Raw genomic sequence first — 24,611 nt, forward strand, 5'->3', positions numbered from 1 at the left:
AGTGGAAGCGAGCGCAAAATGGCCCGCATGGAAAAATAAAATCAGACGGCGATACTTAGAGTTCAGTTCTGCTTCCTAATCTAATTCAAAAGCAAAAATAATAACTAACTAACTAAATAAATAAATAAATAAAAGCCTTGAGGCTGAGTGAGCGAGTGAGCCTGAAAGCCTCGTCAATGAGAGGATCAGGGGGTAACGTCAGGATCCTGATGTAAGGATTGCAAAGATAATGGCAGATTTTGCACCGCTTTAACTCGCCAAACGACTTGTTGATATCTGCACTTATTAGTATTCAGTCTGTGCATGTTGAATAGGCTATCTGTGAAGCACAAGAGAGTGTAGTATATATATATTCCCCGTGATCTTTTCTTTACACCCTCAGCTGCTGTTCTTATTATAAAGAATCACTGCCTTTCAGAGTGAACAAATCATTCTTGTTTTTTTCTACATTTTTTTATTATCATTCCTCATGAGTGTTGGGGCGGTCAAGCCTTTCCGGAAGGCCTGAAGTGTGGAAGTGAAGGTGGAGGAGGAGGGTGGAGCTTTGCCTCCTTCTTGGTTAAACAAAAAAAATAGTTGGGGAGGGAGGGGGAGTTTCTGCTGGAGCCCGCCGGGACCGCAGGAGACAGAGGAGAGCCGCCCCCCCACAAATAAATCTCCCTTTATTGCTCTCTTCCTCCTCTCTCCCTCTTGCTCAATACGCGCCGTCCTCTGGACGGGATCAAAATAAATCACGTTTACTGTCTCATTGGATCTTCTGTCTTCTTTTATAGCAGCTTTTGCCTCTGCTGTGAAGGTTACTTGGGAGTTAAAGGTCTATTGCAAATTTGTATTTCATAATAATCATAAAAAAGTATTTTTTTTTTTTCAAACCTCCTGGTGGACTTTGGTCTATTTCTTTCTTTCTTTTTTTATTTTGCCAAACCCAGAGACAAGTCAAAGACTTGAAGTGATGACGGACTGTACCGCGGATGATTCGTATTCAGAAAAAGAGAAAGTCGCAAAAAAACTAAATCATAATAATAATAATTTAAAAAAAAATCATAATAATAATTATAACATGTGAAACGTGCGGAAATGTCCGTAGTCCCGCTGAGAATTTGACCACCAGATGTCCCTCTTCACCTCTCCAGGGTCTGCAAACACTGGCAGCAATTCCTCCGTCTGTCTCTCACCGGATGGCTATTTTCACGTCACACAATACAAGATATGTCACTCCTTCTTTGCAAATGACGCCTTTGTAGAAAAAGTAATCACATACTTTTTTTTTCTGTTTTTGCTTTTCAAACATTGTACGTCAGAGGAAGAATAATAATAAGAAGAATAGAATTATATCAACTGTCAAACATGGTCGTGGTAGCGTGATGACGTGGGGCTGTTTTGAGGCTTTGAGACAACTCTTGTTGGAACTTCTTGGAACCACTAGTTCAGAAAATCCCGAGCTCAGCTTCAACTGCACTTGGAAGTGAAAAAAGAGAGAGGGGAAAAAGGGGTGGGAGGTTTGGGAGTGGCCTAGTCAAAGTCTGGACTTAAATATGAGATTCTGTGACCTACAAGTGTCAATTAATGTTTAAATCCGCTTCACCGCTGCAAAATTAAAAACCATTAAGCAGAGAAGAGTAGGTCAGATTCCTTCATGGCTGTGTAGAAATTCATTTTCCTTAATAATTTTTATTTTTTTTTTTTTTTAAATCACAAATTGATTTTGCCTTTACTCAGCCCAATTAAATGTTTAAGTCTTCTTTTTAAAATGATCAGAGACATTTAAATGAGACAAAAAGAAAAAGTAAAAGAGAACCTGATTTTAATGCTACGTTATATTTGCATGAATCATTTAAGAAAACCTGTAACCTGGTTCTTGTCCCAATTTACCAGATAGCACTTAAAGCAGATCACATTTTCACTGGTTTCTGCACATGAATTCTGACTGGAAATGAAACATTTCAAACTCTTCATACACACAGAAGAATCCTCAATAATACATAAATACATATATATATATATATATATATATATATATATATATATATATATATATATATATATATATATATATATATATATATATATATATATAACTTTCACAGCTCAGACTAAATTTTGCTTTTTGTGACAAATATAATAAAAAAGCGAGATAAAATATCGAACAAATTTAAATGATTTAAATGAGGCGAGCTAATATCTTGAGAAACTAAAGACGACACATCGTTTTAACAGTATGCTTGGTCACAGAATTAAAGTCAGATATATTTACGACAGAGACATTAAGCGAACTGGATCAAAAAATCAGATGAGCACATCGTATAGTTAACAGGTTAACCGGTGGAAAAATGCACAGATTTGAATAATAAAACAAAGAAAAACAAGGAATTTTCCATTGTGTCTGGAAGGGGACGTCGTTCTTTGACAGCGTAGTTTACGCCCTTTTTAAAACACTACATGACGCCTTCAGGTGCAACTCGGAAATTGTAGTTTCATCACAGTTTCCTTGTTTTGCATTTCGTGCTTGTGTATTTTGCGGATACAAGTTGTGTTTCATCACGTTTCCGGCCTTTTAGCCGTTTTTAGTAGCTTTCTTCTAATTGTATATCTGTTGATAGTAACTTATAACAAATTTTGTTCTTTTTTATGCTGTATGAGTGTCTTTTGGGAGAAATCATGAAGCATCTGAGTTATTTTCATGAGCCAAGGGGTGAATGAAAACTGCTTTATCTTACCCAAACAACTTCTGAGTATAAGCTACTGGATCTTACTTCTACTTTCTGTTGTTGACTAGAATAATGGTGATGGCTCAGCTGACCTTCAATAAGTCCATATCTTTCTCTCTTGTGATATTCATTTATTAAGGCATAAAGCCTGAAGTTTCTTCATGCTTTGGCTTCACTCTTTATTCCTGTGTTTTTAATCAAACTCTACGTGGGTTTAATCAAAGAGAGTACATCTTCAGTTAAAGAGCGTGCTTTCATTTTTAGATATTGCATTTGGGCCTTGTGGGTTTGGTTGCAGGTGCTTTTGCCTGTCTTTGCGCCCCTCCCCTTTGCAGGTGGTGGTGGTCCGTTGATTGGAGCACAGAGTATTTAAGCCTGGCTGCCTCCACCTTCTGGGTGGCCTTTGACTTCCTCCCTGCCGCTTGATGCTTGTGGTGTTTTGTTGCCAGGCCTCAGCACTCCTCCTTTAGGACATTTGAGTTTGTCTTTGTGTTTGCACTTCAACACTTCCATATGTGCTCATACACCACATCCAAGCATTTGCATTACACCACTGATACTGACGTCCACAATCCATTGTTGTTTTTGCAAATAAATGTTCCTTTTTTATGCACTCTAACCACTGCACGGTCTCCTGTTTTTGTTATGATCTTGAGCCAGTAGTAACACACTGCTCTCGCTCAAAACACATTCCAAAAAATAAAGAAGTAATTCTTTCTCAATGTTGAAAATGCTCTGCTTTCTCTGAAAAGATTGCTGCTGTGCTCCTGTTTAATATTTCTGGGTCTATTTTCTTCCATTGGTTTTTAGGTCCTGATTGAGATTTTCTTTTTATTCTTTTCTTTTGGTGCCTCTCCATAGAGATCCACAAGCTAAAAGAACATGGCAGAGAGTAAAAGTTTCAACTATGAGCAGAAGAAGTTTGAGTGCAAAAATAAGAAGGATACAGACAAGAAGAGATTATTGTACAGCTGAGAGGGAGTAGAGCACATTGGTAACAAGGCCTTGGAGTGAGACCTGAGTTTTGTGAGAGAATTGTTAAGAATCTTAATCTGAAATTAAAGATGTACATTCTGATTTTAGAAAGAGTTAGGGTCAGTAAATAAAGAGATTTTAGAAAAATACAACTGAAAGTTATCAAAGGAACTATGTACTGTTCTCTGATCCTTTTGTCACTAAAGGGATGTGGAATTTTGTCTTTACAGAGAACAATTTATAGATAAGTAGCAATCTGGGGAAAAACAAATAGCCTGACAAATTAAAAAAAACCCAAAACTGACACGATGCTACATCTATGAAAGAGCAGTTCGCTCAGTTCTCTAATTTCCCATGCGTCCTTGAAGCGGTCGTCCTCCGCCCTTCCCCTCTCTGCTCCTGTCCTCTTTATTCTTTTCTTTTAGCAGCCTCTCCATAGAGATCCACAAGCTCAACTACTAGAACATGGCAGAGAGTAAAAGTTTCAACTTTTCTCTCTCGAAGAAGTTTTACTTTAGTATCAGACAAGAAGAGTTTGTTATTGTACACTGCGCCCCCGTGACTCAAACACGTGTTATTTAGACGACCGTGTGAGAGAATTGTTAAACATCTTAATCTGTGGGTAAAATATTCTGATTTTGAACTTAGGGCTAGTAACAGAACAGAGACTAGAAAAAACAAACCGAAAGTTGTTCTGGAGGAACATGTACTATTTCCCTCTCAACTGTTTTAAAGTGTTTTATGTAATTTGACTCTTTACAGAGAACAATTGTTGAGATAAGTAGCAATGCGAATAGGCAGATAAACAAATAGCCTGACAAATTTATAACGTGGCAATTTTAACGTCACATGTTATATATTCCAGCATCTCCGCTTTAATTTCTCCTCTTTTCTTGTATGTTAAAGTGTCTCTTTAAAACTTGACAGCTTTAACTCGTGAGGTTGTAAAAGCTAAAAGTGTTGCGTAATATTGGTGTCCTTCACGACTATTGCAAGAATATTCCTGCCGCCTTTTTTTTTCTGGAAATCGACTTATTGTTAGTGGAGGTTATTTTATTAAATCATTTACCAAACACGTGTTATTTGACGACCGTATGTTTGACAGTCTGATGTTTGTCCTCTTGAATGATAAATCACAGTGCTTCAGTCCTGCGCTCCTTTTCATTGTGCAGTGTTCACGGTCTGTATTAGGGCTCCTACCAAATCTGGAAAAATCAGATTTTTGGATTTTAAGCGTTTTATGTATTTTCCAGCTGTGGATACGCATTACAAATGTATTTCCAGTCTTTATTTCCTTATTAAATCTTGCCAAACACAGTATCGTAACGATGTGTAAGGACAAAAACTATCACATGTATTTAGATGTGGGCGATACGGACTTTCAATTTTATCGCATATATTGTGGTACTATTGAGGTAACAAAAAACTATTACTACTTTTATAGGTAACTGTGACTGTGACTGTATGGTAACACAAATACTGTTATTGAAAAACATTTCAACATTTGAAATAGTTTTTTTTTCTTCCTATGGCACTTAATTAAAGACATAGAATGTCTTATTTCTTCATGGCTGAAATTTATTTGCGCTCTTTTAAATCATTTACCAGACGGAGTGTGTTGATCGTATGTTTGACAGTCTGATGTAAGTGTACAAAGTAATTATACTCAACCATATTTACTGATATTGTAATTTATTGGGACAAGGATAAATCAAAAATACTTATGAAAATAACATTTTCACAATACATCATAAACAATACAACAAATGCACCTTGCAAACTCCAACAGGTGTACTATCAAGTTTTTTCAGATGGTGACCAGACTACAGATCCGTAGTGATTTTGTGGCTGTTAAACTTTCACAGACTGTAAAAGTTGCTCGTTTGCGCCTGACATTGTTCCACTTCTCAGCTGATGACACAACACACGGCCTCAGCCATATGTCCTGTCTGTTATATAGATGCTATGACCTATTTCTTGGCTACAGAGCCGATTCATTTGACCCTTTTTTTTCTTTTTGGTCACAGCTGATGCGAATGCCATGGCCACAGCCGAGGCATGGCAGTGACGTGACGGCCCCTGAGCTGCTTCCGAACAACAGAAACCTCCTCGGCTATCATGTCCTTCTGAAGTGAAGGCGCATCGCACAGAGTATGGATGAGTCCATTTTACTGGATCTGCTCGAGTGCCCCGTGTGTCTGGAGCGCCTGGACGCCTCGGCGAAGGTCCTTCCCTGTCAGCACACCTTCTGCCGTCGATGTCTCCAGGGCATCCTGGGCTCGCGCGGGGAGCTGCGCTGCCCCGAGTGCCGGACATTGGTGGAGTGCGCCGTGGACGAACTGCCGAGCAACATCCTCCTCGTGCGCCTTTTGGATGGCATCAAGCAGAGGCCTCGGCCCTCCGCGTCCACCGGAGGCGTCTGCGCCAACGGCACGTCCGGAGCCGTGGCGCGGGCGCACGGGAGCGGAACCAGGGACCCGGGTGCTCCGGGTGTGCAGCCCCAACGCGCCCAGGCAAAGAGCACCGCCGTCCGGGTGAGTACACTGCCTGACCCGACATGCGTTAAGTGAGCTTGTCCTTCCCATTGTTGGAGCCAAATTGAGACAAAACATGGAGAATCTGCGTGGATTAACAGCAGCATGTCGGGTCTCTAATCTTTGGTCCGGATTACTGGTTATCATGGGGGATCTTTAAGCCAGCCAGTTGACCAGCAGCCCATCACCACCACAGGCGGAGATTTTAGAGCGGTCAGTAGTTTAATTCCACTTACCCTGTTGATGGCACACAGATTTTTTTTTTTTTTTTTTTGTGGATTCAGTCATTAGCGTCCTTTTAGTGAGGACCGGATTTAGAAGAATACCGCCTGTTGCCGGTTTTAGTGTCCAAATCCAGGAAAAATAAAATGAACACATATAAATCACAGAACATTAACAGGAGATAATGGAAACTGAGAAACCATTTTATTTTTGTTTTTGGTTGTTTTGTTTAGTTTGTTTATTAGTTCCAGTGTTTATCTGTTCTTTTGAAAATAAAGTGTATCCATCTGTGGCAGGAAATCACATGCATTATTCCATAATTTCCACTAAATCGGTGTACAATGGTCTTCAAACAATATTATCATTTATCGCAATAATTTTTGAGACAATTAATCGCTCTGCAAAATTTGTTATCGTGAAAGGCCTATTCATTGATACTTTCAGCAGGTAACAGGAAGGCTGAACAAAGAATAAAAACGTTTGGTTTTATCTTTTGAGACTGTCCACCTGTCTGATGCTGGACATGTTGGAAATATTTGCAACCTTCTGGAAATCATGGAGTTGTTTGAAGGACGTAAATTTTGTAAGGAACGCAAAATGAAACAATTTTTGTTATGCTAGCTGCACCACACATGCTAACTGCTAGTACAAGATGCTAAATTAGTTTGTAGTAGTTGGTTTGAAATGGTAAAAACCTGTTTTACGTCACCTTGACTTCCCATTTTTATTGTTTTTATTTTGTTGTTTTTATCTCCTTGTAATTGTTCAATGCTCTAAAAGCATTTGTAAAGATTTTACTAGTATAAATTATTTAAAACTGATATCCACAGGTCAGAAGATTTGTAAAAACAGGAAATAGGCCACAAAAGTTTGACTGGTGTATCTGTACATTAGAAATTCATAAGGTAGTTGAATTGTGTTTCCCTTTTCATGTAGAAAGAAGAATAACTGAATGCTCTTTTACTGATATGACATGAAAGTTTATATCAGCACTGTGCAAAAGGTCAAAAATTCAAAGGAAATGTTAGGATTTTAACGTACCTTTCCAGACTCTGTTTTGTATGAAACACAGTCATCAAATTTACACAAACTAGTTTGACTCTGTCAGATTTCTTCAAAAGTTTGGGCTGTAATTCCTCTCAGGTGCCTCCTGATGTGAGCAGGAAAATTACCTGTGGGCCCCTCTGTGAGCTGCGCTGGTCCCCATGAAGGGAGGATTGGGTAGATGAAAAGATGTCAAGGTTCTGTGTAGAATCACTGGAATGTCAGCGCGCTGATAATGTATCTGCCCAGCCATGCAGGTAGGAAGATCAGAGAACCTTCTGTGAATTGCTACTCGGGGACCTGCCTCATTCGCCAAAGTATCACTTCAGAAGATTTGTTCTCTTTTTCAAAGCTGTTTGTGCCTTTTGGAATCTCCCCCTGCAGATACTAAGGAGGCTGATTGTTGGAAATTGAGCAGGCGTCATTTGAAACTATCCAATTATTCCCCTTTAACTCTTCTCTGCTACTTTGTGTTGGTCTGTCTCTTGAAATCCAGGTGAAATCCATTAAAGTCTGATGTTGTTGTTGAGCTCTTCTCAGTAAGCAAATAAGAAATGAATCGCAGGATGAATCAAAATGAGCTTGGTAAATTTCATTCTCATTGTAGGGCTGAAGCTATTGATCGGATTAATCGTCATGAATTGATTTATTGAAATGAAAGTCAACTAATTAACTGGTGCATACAGACTCAAAAAAAAAGTCCATTTGGTGAAAAAAACAATATATTCAGAACAATAACTATGGCAAAACTGAAAAAATATAAGAACATATCGTTTTTATGCAAAAAAACTCAAACATGTTGACAGGATACTTGAATTAAAGTATTAGTTATAGCACTAGCTAGTATTTGTTACACAAACATAATCCACTTTGTTCATAGTTTGGCTGTTTTCTTTCCATTTTATGTCTTGTTTTCGGTTGTTGTGCTTTATTTTGGATATTTTAATACTCTATGTCCTATGTAGTGTTCTTTACAAAATTTAAGTTTATTGGTCTTTAAGAGGGTGCCATTATCAATGTAAAAATGGTCTCAAAACAACACCAACATTGTTTATTGGAAATTACAATAATATTACAGCAAAACTTGTTATTGTGACAGGTTTAGTTGTACCGTAATAAAAGCGACAAAGTTTAATCGACATACTAGATGCATACCTATATTCATATAATGTACAGATAAGTTTTTCAAAGAGATTAAACTATTTCCACGCATTATTTAACGTTTTTGTTGTCTGTTGAGCCAATGAATGCATCTCCTGAGTCTGTCCTGCAGTCTAAATGCATTCTGTCGACTCCAAAGAATCAAGAAAAGATGCGGCCGTGCAGGTGTATCATTTTATGAACATAAAAGACGGAGATCAAAGCTCTTACACATCGTCCAGTCTGATCTCTGGCCAGCGCACCATGGGCATTGAACGCTTCATTGCTCCTGGGTGACACCCTCAGTCCCGTTTCTTTCTTGTTCGTCATCTGTCCCTTTCGGGAAGGGTTGGAGGTTTTGGGGAAGAGGGTTTGGTGGTGGTGGTGGTGGTGGGGGATGGGGGTCATCTTTTAAAGCTTGAGGCTGCTCCTCTGGTACTGTTCCTCTGTTAAAGCATTAAAGCAGGGCTCCACCTCCGATTCTTATGTGACTAAATAATGGCTTGGAGGGTAGAACGGTGGGGACTGGCTGACAGATGCACAACAGGCTTTTGTTCTGGGTTCCCTCTGATCCTCCTGACCAGCCGACACGCGTAGAGTGGCCCACAGAGTGATTTTTATGTGTGTGGAAGGCCGCCGGTAACGGTGTCAAGTGAACGCGTCGGGACCAAAAGGGACAAATGTTCAGAGAGTAACCTCTCTTCATCTCCGGGACTGCAGCTTGTCTTTGACGCAGCACCGTGGCATTTGCTTCACAAGAGCCATCAAAAGGTTCGTCTTCACTGTTGCAGAGTGTCTGCGTGTGTGACTCGCCTCCAACGGAGCTCCATTAGGGGAATGTTTTGTCTTCCCCTGGCCCCGTGTTGACTCATAAAACACAGGATTCGGTTGGCAGAGATTGGAAGCAGACACCTGGTGGTATTTCTCCGCAAGAGCGAGGGAGACCTTTTGAGCTGTGGGGGAGTCAAAAGGTCAGAGTTCGCGAGTCACGGTTGACAAGGGTCATCGGCAACTGGGGAAATGGGAAGGGAATTTGAGATCCAAGTGGATGTCTTCAGTTTCATTGTGGCTCCCCAGAGAGTTGAACCCATAATCCTTTGCACCAAAATAGCATTTCTGGGCTTTTTCATGAGTCTTTTGTGTTAATTTTTAATGATGCTCAGAGTCAGCTACAGTTTCGAGTTTGAAGTTTAGTTTCAGAACTTTTGTTTCATGTCTGTCAGCTCATGCTTAGCTGATAAGTAATGAGACGCTGGTTTCTCTCCAACCTTCCTTCGATGTATTCAGGTCATTGTCTCTCGTTTCAATTTGACTCTTTCTAGGGCGGTACAAAGGTAGAAAAACTTGCTGCCAGGATATTCATTTGGTATATTGAAATAAATATATTGGTAGCAATTAAACACACATTTTCCTCACTCATTTCTTTTTGTCATTATTGCAATGTCCAGTGAGTTTTAGCATCTTGGTCACTAATGTTTACATCAGGACAGTAAAAGTCTGTTTAACCAGCTGAATATATTGTTGTCATGGTAGTGGTGGGTAATATGGAGTTGAAGTTTTATCACCATATTTTGTCATATTTGTTTTGATAAGGATAAAAGTGGCAAGGTGACTAAGGGGGCATTCACTCCTGTCCTGCATAGTTCACTTTAATCCAACTCCAATTTGTTTGCCTAGAAAGTCTGGTTTGTTTGGGGAGGTGTGAACGTGCAATTGAACTCTGATCAAAAAAGCGAACTCTGGTCCTCCTTCCTAAACATGTAGGTCTCGCCTTGGTTGATGTGAACTCTTAACACACATTGAATGCATACGTGAATGCTAAGCGGATGGGAGATCGCTGCAAAAGCAGGACTGTAGCACAGGGCATTCTGGGTAAATATAACCAAAACAAATGCACGAGTCTAGAACAAGCGGGAGAAATGACTCATGGACATTTGCCAAAAGCAAAAGAGAAATCCTGCAATCGCTAAAATCTGATGCTACTCTGTTTTTGTTTACATTTCACAAAGAATGAAGTTGCGCTCGTCGTCTTCAGAGGCTTTTGTGTCGTTTCCTTCAGTGGTTCTTGGTGCAGCGACACCACAGGCGAAGGGGGGAAATGAGTTTGGTTTATTTGACAGTGCAGTGTGAAAGTGAACCGCTCCAGCTGGAAATGTAATAAATGTTGCAATTTTGGTTCTCAATGGTCAGATTATACCGGCCTATCAGGTGTGAAAAGTATGTCACTGCATACAGAGACCCAAAAACACAAATGCTGCTCTGAAAAACAAAACTAAACCATTATCAAATCAAAATGTAACTACTATATCAGTTACATTCAGTAGTCCAATTGAACCACTAAACAGCACTCAGCAGGTCAATGCTGTCATATTTTCAAATACATTTAAAGGTAACAATCACTTGTTACCTTTACCTTTGTTACCATGATAACCTAAACTCCCTTGAGTTTGGTTATCATGGTAAATCACAGTTTTTACAGTGCTACAGTTCTCCATGCCTACTGGATGGTACTTCAGCTAACGTAGCCCACCAGATATTGCGTCCAGGCATTGATTTGTGATTTGTGTAGCTTTACCTCTTACTATTTAAAGACTTCTTCCTGGCATATTTTCTCTAAATCCAGCGCTATAATTTAGTGCAACTTCCTACTGATTAAAAGGAAATTCTTTTGTTTTGTAAGACGCTACAGATGTTTCTTGGTCCTCTGGTTATTCTTGGATGGACATCATAGCGGGTTCTCTCTGCGTTTATATTATGAGAGAGAAAGGGAGCGAGACGGAAGGGGGAAAAAAATGCTTTTGCGTGCCTCCCTGTGTGAAGTGCTCACAGTAAAATTCCTGAGCACCTCCTGTGTCTGAGGTCGATGAGTAATCCTCGCTCTCTTTGATTACATCATATTGTTGTTGAAATCTTAACTTCTGCCCGGTCGCCTGACCTCAGCCTGCATGACAGAACCCCGTCATTACACCCTCACACTGCCTGCACGCTGGCAAACATGCTCACTGCTTTTCCACTGGGAATTTATTTTTTTTCACAGCGCTTCATTCTGTTCGCTCCCACTCTTCTCTGCACGTTCATGCTTTCCTCTTGCTTCCTCCGTTTCCCACAGAGTTTTACGAAGCAGCAAAGACCTTCTGGACAGTGAATGCAGACATCTTGGAGTGACCTAAATGCTCTCTCCAAGAACATTATGGTGTTGGAGAGCTAATAGTGCATTTTTAATAGCGCAATATCGTGAAGGAAAAATACCCAAAAAATTTTAAATAGCAAAATATTCCAGCACACCGTTGGTTTAATTTTATACTAAAAAGCATCACTTTATTCTCGTGGTAAGTAATTTTACATATTTATTTCTGTCAAATTTAGAATCTAATTAATGGCATTTATCTATGCTTTTTGCCCCCAGGAATATTTTTAAACTGATAAATTTTTCTTTGTCATAAGGGAAAATAGTTGCCTGTCATTCAGCCAGCTGTCTGGCAATGAGCAGCAACACATTGAGGATAAATCATCACTAATTTCTCTATACTTCATACAGCTAGAGACAACTCTTGTACTCTTTGTCATATCTCATTGTAACAACTTTAAAGCATAGGAAGTGTTTTAAAATTATATTAAAATAAAATATTATCAGCTTTGAACATGTAACTGATGCTGACACGAACTCTGCTTTTCCTGTAATTTTCTGCCTGCTATCTTCTCTCCTCACCATCTAAATCCAGGCTGGAGCTGGTTAAGGGTCTAATCAGGATTAGAGTTTATTAGATACAGAGTCAGCACTGCTCCTTGTTCTCCTCTTACTCCTTACTTTTCATTTAGAGGAAACAAAACACTTCCTGTGTGGCGCAGCAAACCGGGTGACTCCATCTCTGCTTACGTTCTGTATTTTCAGATGCTTATCTAGGACACAAAGATGATTGTTAAAGTACTTTGAGCCTTCCCAGTAGGAAATAGAACATGATTTGTTCTGGAGAATCTCAGCGTTAACTCAGGGTTGTCAATGTAATCATATTAGATCATGAATGATGAAAATAATTTTACAATGTTGCCCCGTAAGTAGGGTCCAATAGTTTCCCTCTTGTGGAAAACTTTGGCCATTGCAGGATTTGTTGATGTTTCCAATCGTTTTTTTTTAAACCTTTTATGCTGCTGTTCATTGTCAAAGTGGAGTAATAAGAGTTACTGCATCCAATTCTGATATGTCATGATTTCTTATCAGCCTGACTCTTGGTCAGACTGCTGCTGAAGCATTACTCATTTAGAGCTAAGAACATAAAGTAAAGCGCTTAGCTTGTGAAACAGGGAAACATCTCTTTGAGTTTAGCTTTAAATCAACACGTTTTATCAAAACAAAGAGGATGGAAGCTAACTTTAACCTCCTCTCCTCTGCAGAGATCCTCAGTGGAAGTGAGATGTCCGTTTACTGAACATTTTTTATTTTTGGTCCTATTGGCTGAATCTTTTAAAAGTAAATGATAAATTCACCTATTTAGCTGAATTGTTTAAGCTTAAAATTCAATGGTTGTTACAGAAAGTTTTTTTCTTTCTCATAAAACAAATGCTCCTGTATTAGTTATTTTCCTTCAAAATAACACATTTTAAGAATATGAAAAACGTTCAACTACATGTATGCATAGATATAAAATAAAATACTTAATTGAATAATTGAAAACAAGTACTGAGACTCAAATGGTAAACTGAAAAACTTAAGTATTGAATATCAACTGTTGTAAGTCGCAACGATTAAAACTAGGAGGAAATTGTTGGGAAAATACTTGATTTTATTCAAAAGGAAATTGTTACACATATTTACCACATCATCCATCCTCAATGTATGTAATCTGTCACTTTATTTTCATTATGTTGTCCAAGTTCCCAGTTGGCTGAACTGTGTCTTGTACTAGAATTAAAAGCATGTACCTGGAAACTTTCCCAGTCTGTCGCCTTGCTGGCGTCATGGGAAAACTTGGTGACATAATAACAATCAAAGCTTTTAAATGCGTCACCATTTGGGCCTTGGTCTCAGAACGGATACAGTGAAGAGGAACAGGGTTACTTATATTCTGGGAGATAACGCTCCCTCCAAATACAGTATATGTTTACCAAATCTCCAAGGAAGAGAAGTTCAAAAAGCCCAGTCGTGATTAATGGGCTGTCATGGTAGTCTCTTTGTTGGGCTCCTCTGATGAGGGTTCTGTGCCTGTCTTTGTCTTTTCAGGCTCTTTAAGATTTTGCAGGCCAGACATATGGAGGAAAACACTTTTGTTCTGTGTGTGGTTTTTTTCTTTCTTTTTTTTTTTTCCCCCCAGACGGAGGGGGATGTTTTGTGTTAGTGTCTTGGAGGAATGCCGTGAACAGTTGCAGGTCACTGTTTCTTTTCCAAACAGTGGGCCTGTCGGGTCTTGTCCAGCCCGCCAGCTAACACTCACCTTCCCCTCTTAGCAGACGCTGGGTGTGTACCTTCTTAGATGTTTTAATCTGCTTCCCTGACCACAGGTTAGTTCTTTGATTTTTGGTTTGTCAAGTAGATGAATAAGGGTCTTGCAAGTTTTGTTTATAGTAATCCAAGCTGTGATGTTCCTCTGCACCTGAAAGCCTCCGGGCCGACTTGGCTGCAGCTTTTTCATCCTGTTTTAAGGTCCTGCTGTATAAAGTGCCGGCCACCTGGCTATCTTTTTGTGCAAAGTCGGCCTCGCTCTGTGTCAATAAGCCTGTGAACAAAGACGTCTTGAGTTTACTTGTTTGTTTTTAGCTCTGCTCTCTAGGTGGTCCCCAAACCAAAATGCCACATTTGCTAACGCCGCCCCCTTCACCCTCCTGTGCTGTGTCCATTCATGTCACATCTCTCAGCATGGAGCAGTGAAAGAAACATCCATGACCTTCTTATCCCCAGCCCTGTCACACCTGTGTGGGCCGATAAAGCCTTTCTTTGGAGCCAGTGCAGTGTGTATGTGTGGACCAGTCTGTTGGCACCAAAATGTTTTCCAAATGTCGGTTTGTGTGTCACGTGGCGCCCCCTCATTCATTACTCCCGAGGTAGCTTTTCCACCACTCTGGACTTAACTGAGTAGTTTGACCTCTCACCCCTTGAAGTGATTGGTTAGCCTGAACTGGTCATCCATGGACCGTTTGACCGCTGGCATCTTAAGTGTTCATTTCTGATCCCTAAGGCGTAATCATGTTTTGCTGCGAGTTTCGTTTTCAGTTGCCTGACCTCTGACCCAGGAGCTATAACTGCCTCTTGATGCATCTTCACCCTCTGGCTCACCTGTTTGATCCTTACCTCCCTTTCAGAGATGATAAATTCATTAATTTTGTTCAAAATTTGTGCACAGTTGATGCAGACTTGAGACAAAGTGTGAGTTGCTAATCTGATTCGCTCTATGAAGAGTCCAACTTTCATTCAAATAATCTGTTGTCCAACATTGTTTCAGTCGCAACCCACTGGCCGTAAGGAGCAGTGCACTTTCTGTTTTTCAATCCAGAGTGGTTAGGGATTCGTGGACTAAGATTCTCATTGATTTTTGACCTTTTGTTGTTCAGTTTTTTGACCTGCTGATACAAATGTAAGCAGATTCTAGCTTCTATTTCTGAAAAATTTAATTCATAGCATTCAAAAAAAACTTTGCAGCTTACGTTCTGCGAGCACTTATTTGTTTTAACAGCAGAGACGATGTCACACTTTTTGGTTGAGAGCAGCGTTGACATTTTAAACTTACTTTAAAATGTCAATGTCAACTTTAAAATGCAACTAGCAGAAAACCTGGTGAGCATCTTTGCACAACTTGCTAAGATGCTAAAGTTGATGATGATGATGATGATGATGATGATGATGATGATGATGATGATGATGATGATGATGATGATGAATACTTCATTGATCCCCAAAGGGGAAATTCAAGGTCCCAGCAGCTCAAGACATTACACACAACATACACTACAATTCACACAATATACCACAAAAACACTAGATCACCAAATTAACACAATTACCAGACCAACATTACTAAGAGCTAAAAATACTAAAAAACACTAAAAATCCTAAGTGCTAAATTTAAATTTAAAACAGTTGCCAGAATGGAGGAGTGCATGTTGACTTATAATGTAGCCGACAGAGTCAGTCAGAGTACAGTCCATCAGTCTGTATGACACTATAAGGAGTGTGGAGGTGAAGTCTGCTGTGTTTCTAAAGTTTCTAAAATGCTGCCAGTCTTTCCAACTCCAGTTGTTTCTGTGATGGGAAAAAGGCTGAAAGCTTAAAAAAACCTAAAACAGGTCAACTTTACTGCGCTTCATTCAGCTTTTCCTGTGGAGAACCAAAGTCAGCTTTTATTCATAAGTATGAAATGATGAAGGAGCTAAGCAACAACCTGACCGAAAAAATATGGCTTTCCTTTTAACAACTTTGTTTTTTGCTTCCTCTTGACTTTTTTGTTTTAAATTAGTCTGAGAAAGTAGGAACGAACAGTGTTGTCAGCAAACGGGCATATTGTACACCTTGTTCACAGTTTTGTAGTTTTTGCTCATTTACATATGAAACTGATGTAGGTTAGTCTTCTACGTTTTTTGTTTTACTCAGTTTTTATTTTTGCCACTCAGGAAATCTACATTTCTACCAGAAGCCTTGGTTCTCTGTTACGTCTCACTTGTGGGGTCTTTCCTGCTGACAACCCATGATTAATTATTAACAGGAACTTGAAAAAGAGCAGGATGGTTTTTGTCAGTGTACTCACGTCTTGGCAGAAGCGCCGGCCAGTGGCTTACATGTACGCCAGTATCTCATCATAACTTCTGGCAACACATTCAGCTGCAACCTGCTTGGTTTCTCACATATGAACACACCTTGTCCTCCATTACTTTGGCCTCAATTAAAGAGGGTTACGTTTGTTTAAACGACTCAGACTTGCTTTATGTCCGTGAGAACCCATTAAACTATGTACAACCACCAAAAAAAAAAACGATACAAGTAGGTAGTTGCAACATATTCAGACAACTTAAAATGCCAATAAGACTTTCAGCCTGTATTTCTCCGCTTCATGGTAGAACACTTTATATTCTGCTTGAAAACATTCATATAACTTTGTTTTCCCCTTTTCCTCTTTTTAGTTGATCGATCCCAGTACCATTGGATCGTGCAACAGAGAATTGAAAATGTAGAAATTTTGTCTTGACAAAACTCATATATTCTATGTATTTCTTTTTTCCATCAGTCTTTTCTGTCAGGCAAAAGTCGCATTGTTTTCTCTTGCTGTTTGGGGCTACTGCTAACTTGGGAACATACCCTTCCCAGCCAGCAACAATATGTTAGTATTTCTGTGGCGATACAGGTCTGAAATGTACTTCATAATGGTTCTTAAAAGGTAATTAAATCTGAGTGAAACTTGCAGAAAACCTGCTTGGTGTTGCTACTGCTGCCTGGATTACCCAGTGGTTTTGGTGATTCAAATCTTTGTAATCCACCATCCCTACGTTTTCTATAAATGCAATAAAAAGTTAATTAAAGAGCGTATTTCCATGACAGAGTGAGGATGTTTAAGGACTGGTGACATGCCAGCCAGTAGACTCCAGTGCAGTGCTGTTCAGATTTTGCAGCTCTTTCTCAGTTTTCAACACTTAAAATTTAATATCTTGGTTCAAGCAATGAATGAAACCAGGCCTTCGTAGGTTGGCACAAGTCACTCAATTCTTACTGCAGCAGAAACTGGCCAATCCCTTTCACCACTTTTTCTTTCCCGAAGCAAACATTTGCAAGAACGAGGTCATTTTGTCCTTCTGCAGAATATATGGAATGACTGAGGGCTTCATCGCACGGTGCCTCACCTGCTCAGTCTCTACAGGAGAGAAATGGGTGAAGCTTGCAGTTACATGTTCAATCTGCATTGAGTCAAGAGTGAAATGGACAAACAGTTTCTTGACAGAGTGAAAAAAATAATGCTGCCTCTTGAGTCAGTGAAAAGATGCAGTGTTTGTCTCTTGGATTTCTGCCAGGACCGAGTCGATTTCCTGCCCTTGTTTGTTTACTTTAGAAGTGTTTTAGGACCCGCGCATACAATGAGATGTTCTGCCTGTACGAACCACGGTTAATACAAAATTTCTTACAAGCTAGTTGTCCACTTCATCAGTTTTTCCCTTAATTCGCAGCATGTGTAAATCAGCGTCAGCCAAGCAGAGCAGGTGGCTCAGCCTGAATGACTGAGAGGGACAAAAGCCTACAGACACTGTGAGCTTTCACAAGCACAGTGGAGAGTAATGTGAGGAAATGCTTAGTATTCAGCTCATATTGACTAGTACTCAATACACAGATACTGTGACATTTGTGAACGAATCCCTCCGTAGCTTGGATACAAGTTAGCTTCCTACGTGAGCCTACTTTCACAGTACTAATCCTGGTTATTACTGAGGGTCTCCCTGGGTTTACCGTCTCATTACAGATTGAATTATGATGTATAATGTAGAGATTATTGCTTCGTGGCACAGTGGGGCTGCTTTGAGCTGCGTCCAGACCGCAGCGCACCGTCAACCATCCTGCAAGGGTTTGTGTTGTCTCCTGTCCACCTTGAATCAGAAATAACCTGGTCCCACTTCAGAGACCAAGATGTGTCTGTATCTGAACATTTGTTCAAAATTGAAGACGTATAAATAGAAAAGCTGTGATTTATTTAAATGGACGTATCTAACACTTTGTAATTAAAAGAAATTATATATTTTTAGTACATTACAAAAATGTTAGCTAATGGCATTTCTTTGTCTGGACTTTTCTGTGCATCCTTAAAAAGTCTTAAGTCTTAAATTAATGTATATAAAGTTAAGGCCTTGAAATGTCTTAGATTTATTAAAAATGTAATTTGTCTTTAAATACTTTATCCACAGGTCTTAAATTTAGTTGTGGCCAGACTATTTAATCTCATATTCTATGTAGATTGTTTTCTTTTTCTAGTTGTACTTTTCTGTCAGGCAACAGTTTGAGTCACTCAAACATTTTAACTATATTTTGTGCCTCAAGGTGTTTGAAGCTACCAGTAACAAGCTGCCAATACATCCTAGCTAGCTAACTAGCTTTTTTACAACTATCATGGGTAAGTGCAAATTTATTGTCAATTGGCTGGACGTTGTTTTTCTTTGCCTCACTTCTGTTGCCAACTCGTACAATGTTATGCACATTATGTGCATAAAAGCTTTGCACTACAGGGGTTAAGGCTATAGAGAGCCATGTGCATATCACACATGTAGTTTGTGAGAAGTGTGAGAAGCACAAATCTGCCACCAAGAAATGCAAACAAATCCCAGAAATGTTCCAATTTTGGATTAACAGCCACTATATCCTCATAGAAAATGCCCTTTTCTTGAAGCTTCTGACAACTTTGTGATTCCTCCAACTGCTTCTTTATTGAGGAACTGCTTCCATACAGAACAGTGTTGAAATACCCAACTTGGTAGCGCTTACTTATGTATTCACTCATCAAAAGAGATCCCATTTTTAGTTTCCTTCTTAGATCAGAGTCGGTCAAACATTAAATCATTCAGTGCCAGTCTCCAGCCGATTTCTCAATGCGTTTCTACTTTGTAATTCACATCTCTGTTCTTTCTAGTCAGTCTTTTTGCCTGTACCAAATTAGTCAGGCCTTCTGACCAATTGTGTTTGCCTCTCCGCTGTTTCAAAGGTTCAGAAACTCAAGCCCAGCTTTCTCTCTCTGCCTCATGTTCTTTTCCCCCTTTGATCTCCGACTGTTTCTCCGCTCGTCTTTCTGGCTTTCCATGTTTTGCCTTCTCACACGCTCCATCTGCCGTGAAATGTGAGCGGGTTCCTGTGCGAGAAACCGGTGAGCCCAGCGTATGAATTGGCACCGAGTTAAAGGGTTCTGTCCTTTCGGATTTCGAGTCAGACCAGCCGGCCGGGTGATTTCGAGGCCACCCAGAGCCAGCGTTTACCCCCGCGTCGGAAGGCCGGCCCGCGGACGAAAAGCAGGCCCATGAACGGAAAGGTTACGCAAAAAAATGGGCCAGTTCATGTGCGAGTAGTTTTGTCTAATTGCATTTTCACAGTAGAACCCACACTGATGGCCAGACGCACTAGAGCTTCATGAAAACCACATGCGTGACACCTCTACAATGTGTGCACATGCTCTCCCATAAATCCTTTCCCCTTCCTCTTAAAACGCTTTCCCTCTGCAGCTAATAAAATGCTGTAAAATGTCCTGATTGTATGTCCATGTGCCGAACGTTTTCATAAAACCTCGCCACCGTCGGTTCATGGAGCTCCTGATTTTTCAGACCTCCTATTCTGGTCTAAGCATCCAGATTTACACGCGCCCCCTGGGGGGACAGCTGAAGAGTCAACAACCAGCAGTAAAAGCAGACTGCTGGGGTCATAGCGTGGGTACGCGGAAGATGTGCTTTATCGCTTGCATTTAGGAGTAGACTGCATTTGTTTTTCTTCACGTTAAATAAGTATCAGGCCATCTGACAGATGCCTTCGCGGCTCGAGCAACATCGATGAACACGGGGAGAGTTTCCAAGACTTTTGAAAGCTTCCTGTTCCTTCTCACATGCGATCCAAGCCTCCATCTGGCGTCCAGACTGCGCCGAGTGTTTTCATGCCTGTGGACTAATGTGTGGGACCTCATTTAGTATGTAGCGAGGGGAAACAAACAAGCCTTGAGTTTTGTCACATAAAGTTTTAGTTTAGTTAGGCCTGAATGTTTTATTGCCTCCTCGACATCTTGGATGTAAATAAAGTCGGTAAACATTCCCACAACATTCAACACCGTATTGCTTGATAAAGGTCGTTTCCCCACGTTTTCATGCCAGGCGTTTAAACATTTTTGTTGTAGCTGATCCAGGAATCTGATGTACAAATGCTGCTGTTGCTCGCTGAGATGTTTGACTCTTTAATCTCTTCTGCTTTCCGCCTGTCTGGAGCTGAATTGGGCAATCGTTCACAAAAAGTTTTAATTTCTCTCTTTTATCGTTCGAACCTAGGATTTTATTTTATTTTTCACGTGGCTGGTTTTTCAGTCTCTCAAGTCTGATTTTTGTCACAGTGACACACAACAGAGACTTTTAGCTGATCTAAATGTTTTCACGCTGCACAAATTTCTCTGAAAAACGAGGTATTTTTCCTGATACGATACCCCAGTAACGTCACCCTTACAATTCCATACTGAGACACAGATGAGATGTTCAAGAGTCTCCTTTGTAAGATTCACTTCACTGTCAAGAGACCCAAAAATAGGGGGAAATGGCTCCTGCATGGAGTTTCCATAGAAACCTGCAAATGGAAGTTTTTCTATTGTCTCATACTGCGGAGTAGATGGCAGCTCTAGATGATGAAGCGCCGTCATTACATTCTACCGTCTCGAGGACTCATCCAGCACTTTACTTTATATTAGTTTGAGAAAGTTCCACATGCCCTACTTGTAGTTTTTGTCAACTTTCTTTTGAAACAATGTCTTTTTTTCCTTTGTTTTTTTTACGCTGTGGTATTTTTGTGCTCACGATATATTCAAACATCTTAATTTGGATTGGACGTCTTATCAGGAAACAGCACTGAGAAAGCAATTTATTGTAACCAAAATGTGCTGTTAACACCAATTGTATGCTATGAATTATGTTTGTTAAAAAACACAAATACAGTATTGGGAATGCTGAAACTTTCCAGTCATTGTCCCATTAAGACTAGTTTACCATAACTATTATTGACAAAGTTGTGAATTATTGTGAAGTAGAATAAAAATGGTCGCTTTCTTTCTGGCTTGCAGGTGTTCAACCACATTTTTGGGTACACTCTCCATATACTCTAACTACATTGTAATGACCAGGGATTAAAACGTAAGTGACAGTATCCCTGTCGCTTACAGGGATACTGTCTCTACATAGAGACTCTAACTACGTTTTAATGACCAGGGATTTTGCGATCCCTGGTCATTAAATCAGACCAGGATTAAGAAGTTCCCCTACCACTGCCTACCCTAATACTGGCACCAATACAAATTAGACCAAAAATATTAATTAATTTGTCCAAGTCTCTCCTCCAGTGTTATTTGTGATACACATAATGTTCCCAGGTGATTGCTAGCAGTGACTGACTGCTTCTCTCTGTGCCGCACTGACAGGGGTCAGCTTGACGTTTCATACAAAAATGGTTTTGAACGTTATTTCAGTTTACTGTGCTACACCCTGTATGCGCACACAGTTGTAAAACTTGACCTTTGCTCGGACGACCGCATTGAATACGCGCTGAACCCCGCAGAGTGAAGTACACCCAAGTATGTGGTAGTCTTAAGTCAGTATAGTGTGAACCAGCTTTCAGTGTAGTTACAGCTTCAAGTCATTTAGCGTTGGTCTCTACCAACTGAAACGTAGAGTATCCGTAAATAACAGTTTTGAAACATGTTCTGTACACATTGTGTAATGGATTTAAGGTTGAATTGTCCTTTTGATTTAAGGTCGGACATTGACTAGGATATTTTAACAAATGATTAAGCCATTCCATTGTAGCCATTTCTGTATGTTTAGGGTCTTAATCCTAAGGTAACCTGTTTGAAATGCTTACATTACCTTTCAAACAGCTTAAAGCAAGCATAAATCCAAGGTATTTATGGACGGAAATACCCTGGATGCCAAAGATCTGTTCAAGTCTTTGGCATCCTTGAACAGGTCATCTTCTTGAATTGCCCTATATTTTGCTCCATCCATCGTCCTTCAACTCTTTCATGCAGCAATTGCATGGTAAATACTGCATTGTTATGTAGCAGCTTCCCTGCTGCATGATACTGGCACCACCATGCCTTGATGCAGGAACGGTGATTAGCAGTGTTGGCTTTCTACCACACACAGTGTGTTGGCAAAAGCTTTCAGTTTTGGTCTAATTTCTCCTCGTGGTTTTTGTGGTAACCTCCAAACAGGGCTGACTAATTTTGGTTTTATGTCTAAAACAATTTTCTCATCTCCACCCCTTTTTAAATGCATTTCTAATGTAGCATGACATGGCTAATATGACAAGAGCATGATGACTAATACTTGTCCAAACTGTTTGTCACCATACTAAAGTTTCAAACTTTGATACTAAAGAACATATTCAATACAATTTTCACTATGGCCTAGACTTTCTTTGAAACCGTAGTTTTTTTTTGTTTTTTTTTTACATTAATTAAAAAAGACAATATGTTCACTGTTTTGGTAAGACAAAACCAGTAAGACCAATAAACAGTAAAGCAATTTTGCCCCCATTTTAAAACTGAATAATTAAAAAATGTAGCTATCCTGCATAGCAAAATAAGCAATTTAACACCTGGAGGTGTTAATATCTTTTATGGATGTAAATTCCTTGGATGAAGTTGTGCATTTTATTAGCAAACCTTTCAAAGCTTGGGAAACTGTTCCATAACCTAATGATGCTTTTAAACGTCTCCATCCATTATCCCTGACCGGTTTTCTGTGTTCCTCGTTTGTTTCCTAAGGTTCTCTGGCAAACCTCTGAGGCCTTCACGGAACAGCTGGATTCATACTGAGATTAAATGACACACAGCTGTACTTTATTTACTAATTAGGTTACTTCTAAAAGCAGCCAGTTGTACTGAATTTTATTTAAGGAAGCCAAGGTAAAAGTTCCTGGACAGTAATGCATAACAAACTTTTCAGATTTTGTTTTCCAAGAGTAGAAACTTGGGGTAGTTCGATATGGACTCAGAGTTTTATTGCTAACTTTATGTTAACAATTAGTTAACTTTATGAGTGTGACTGCATTTTGTGGTGCTATTGTGACAATGATGAAAACTACATATTGGCACTTTAAAAAAAAAAAGGTTTTGTTAGTTGTAGTGGCCTTTTTTTAATAATAGTCCAACAGGGAAGAGGGGGAAGACATGCGACAAATGTCACCAGGCCGGGAATCAAACCTGCGATTACCACCACGAGCACTAAGGCCTCCATATGTGTGTCGTGCTTTGCTCCTGCGCCACCACCGCTCCCCATATATTACCACTTTTTTAGTTAACTTTATGGGTGTGACTGCATGGCACAGCAGCACAAACACAAGTACTGTTCTTGGAAAAACATTCCCATTTTTGTTAGTTTTCTTTAGGACGCACTGTGAACTAAAATGCATGTAGTAACTGTATTTAACCACATTTTCAAATTTGCTCATATTGATTGATGGTTTTGTGGAACAGTGAGTGGAGAAAATGGCAAAAATCAAACTTGCAGGTACTTTCATATAAAAATATTCCAATTTCATCTAAAATTCCCGCTGATGCTGGTTGTTGCTCTCATGAGTTTCCTAGCAGCAGCGCTGCTGATTGCCTCACTGTATCTGTTCTTGTATTATAAATGAACAAAGTGCAGTGAAGTGCTGGGAAAAAGCCTGGCCTACAGTGGTCAATAGAAACGCCATTAGGAATCAATTAAACTAATTCATCTGTAATGGAATCAAGCTGAACTGTGTTGTGAAATTTTTTTTCTCCACTCTTCACTCTCACTGTGTCAGTTCTTGCACTCGGTGCAGCGCTGACGACGACACCCACAACAATCTGCTGCCTGGTTGTAAAAAGGCAGATCGCCCTCCAACTCTCTCTCTCTCTCTCTGAATGCCTAACAAGCCTGGATTTGCTTGTAGCAGCACTGTGGCCAGACTAACCCCGCCGCTTCACACGCACCGTTTTGGCAGCAGTACCCCCGGCTCATTCTCCGAGCCCCCGCTGAGATTCTGGATGTGCCCATATGGGAGTGGAGTCATGTCTGACACTTGCTGGTTGGGGGTAAAGGTTCCCGTCTGCTGTGGTTGCACACTGCTCCCAGACTGCTGATGGAGCAAAAGTTACCGCATCCTTAGCTGTTAAGATATGCTGTTGTTTAAGTCCAATTCTTTTACGTTGCTTACTTTGTGTGGATCACGTAGTTTTATTTGGGTTCTTGAGCACTAAGGATGGCATATTTTTCTTTAATATGGCTGTAAAAAAAACCAAAGGTTGTAAAATGAAGCTGTTTGGAT

The 24,611-nt window shown here is 39.9% G+C and overlaps 1 protein-coding gene across 1 annotated transcript in view; it reads left to right on the plus strand.

Moving 5' to 3' along the window:
- The first annotated feature begins 5,708 nt into the window (after positions 1-5,708).
- The window catches only part of sh3rf1 (SH3 domain containing ring finger 1), a 40,623-nt gene continuing 21,720 nt past the window's right edge, over positions 5,709-24,611 (plus strand). Inside the window, exon 1 of the mRNA XM_044130072.1 lies at positions 5,709-6,217. Coding sequence (XP_043986007.1) covers positions 5,837-6,217 — 381 coding nt within the window. The 5' untranslated portion in view covers positions 5,709-5,836. The remainder of the gene's footprint in view (positions 6,218-24,611) is intronic.

The sequence above is a fragment of the Gambusia affinis genome, linkage group LG10, assembly GCF_019740435.1.
Source record: "Gambusia affinis linkage group LG10, SWU_Gaff_1.0, whole genome shotgun sequence".
Lineage (NCBI taxonomy): Eukaryota > Metazoa > Chordata > Actinopteri > Cyprinodontiformes > Poeciliidae > Gambusia > Gambusia affinis.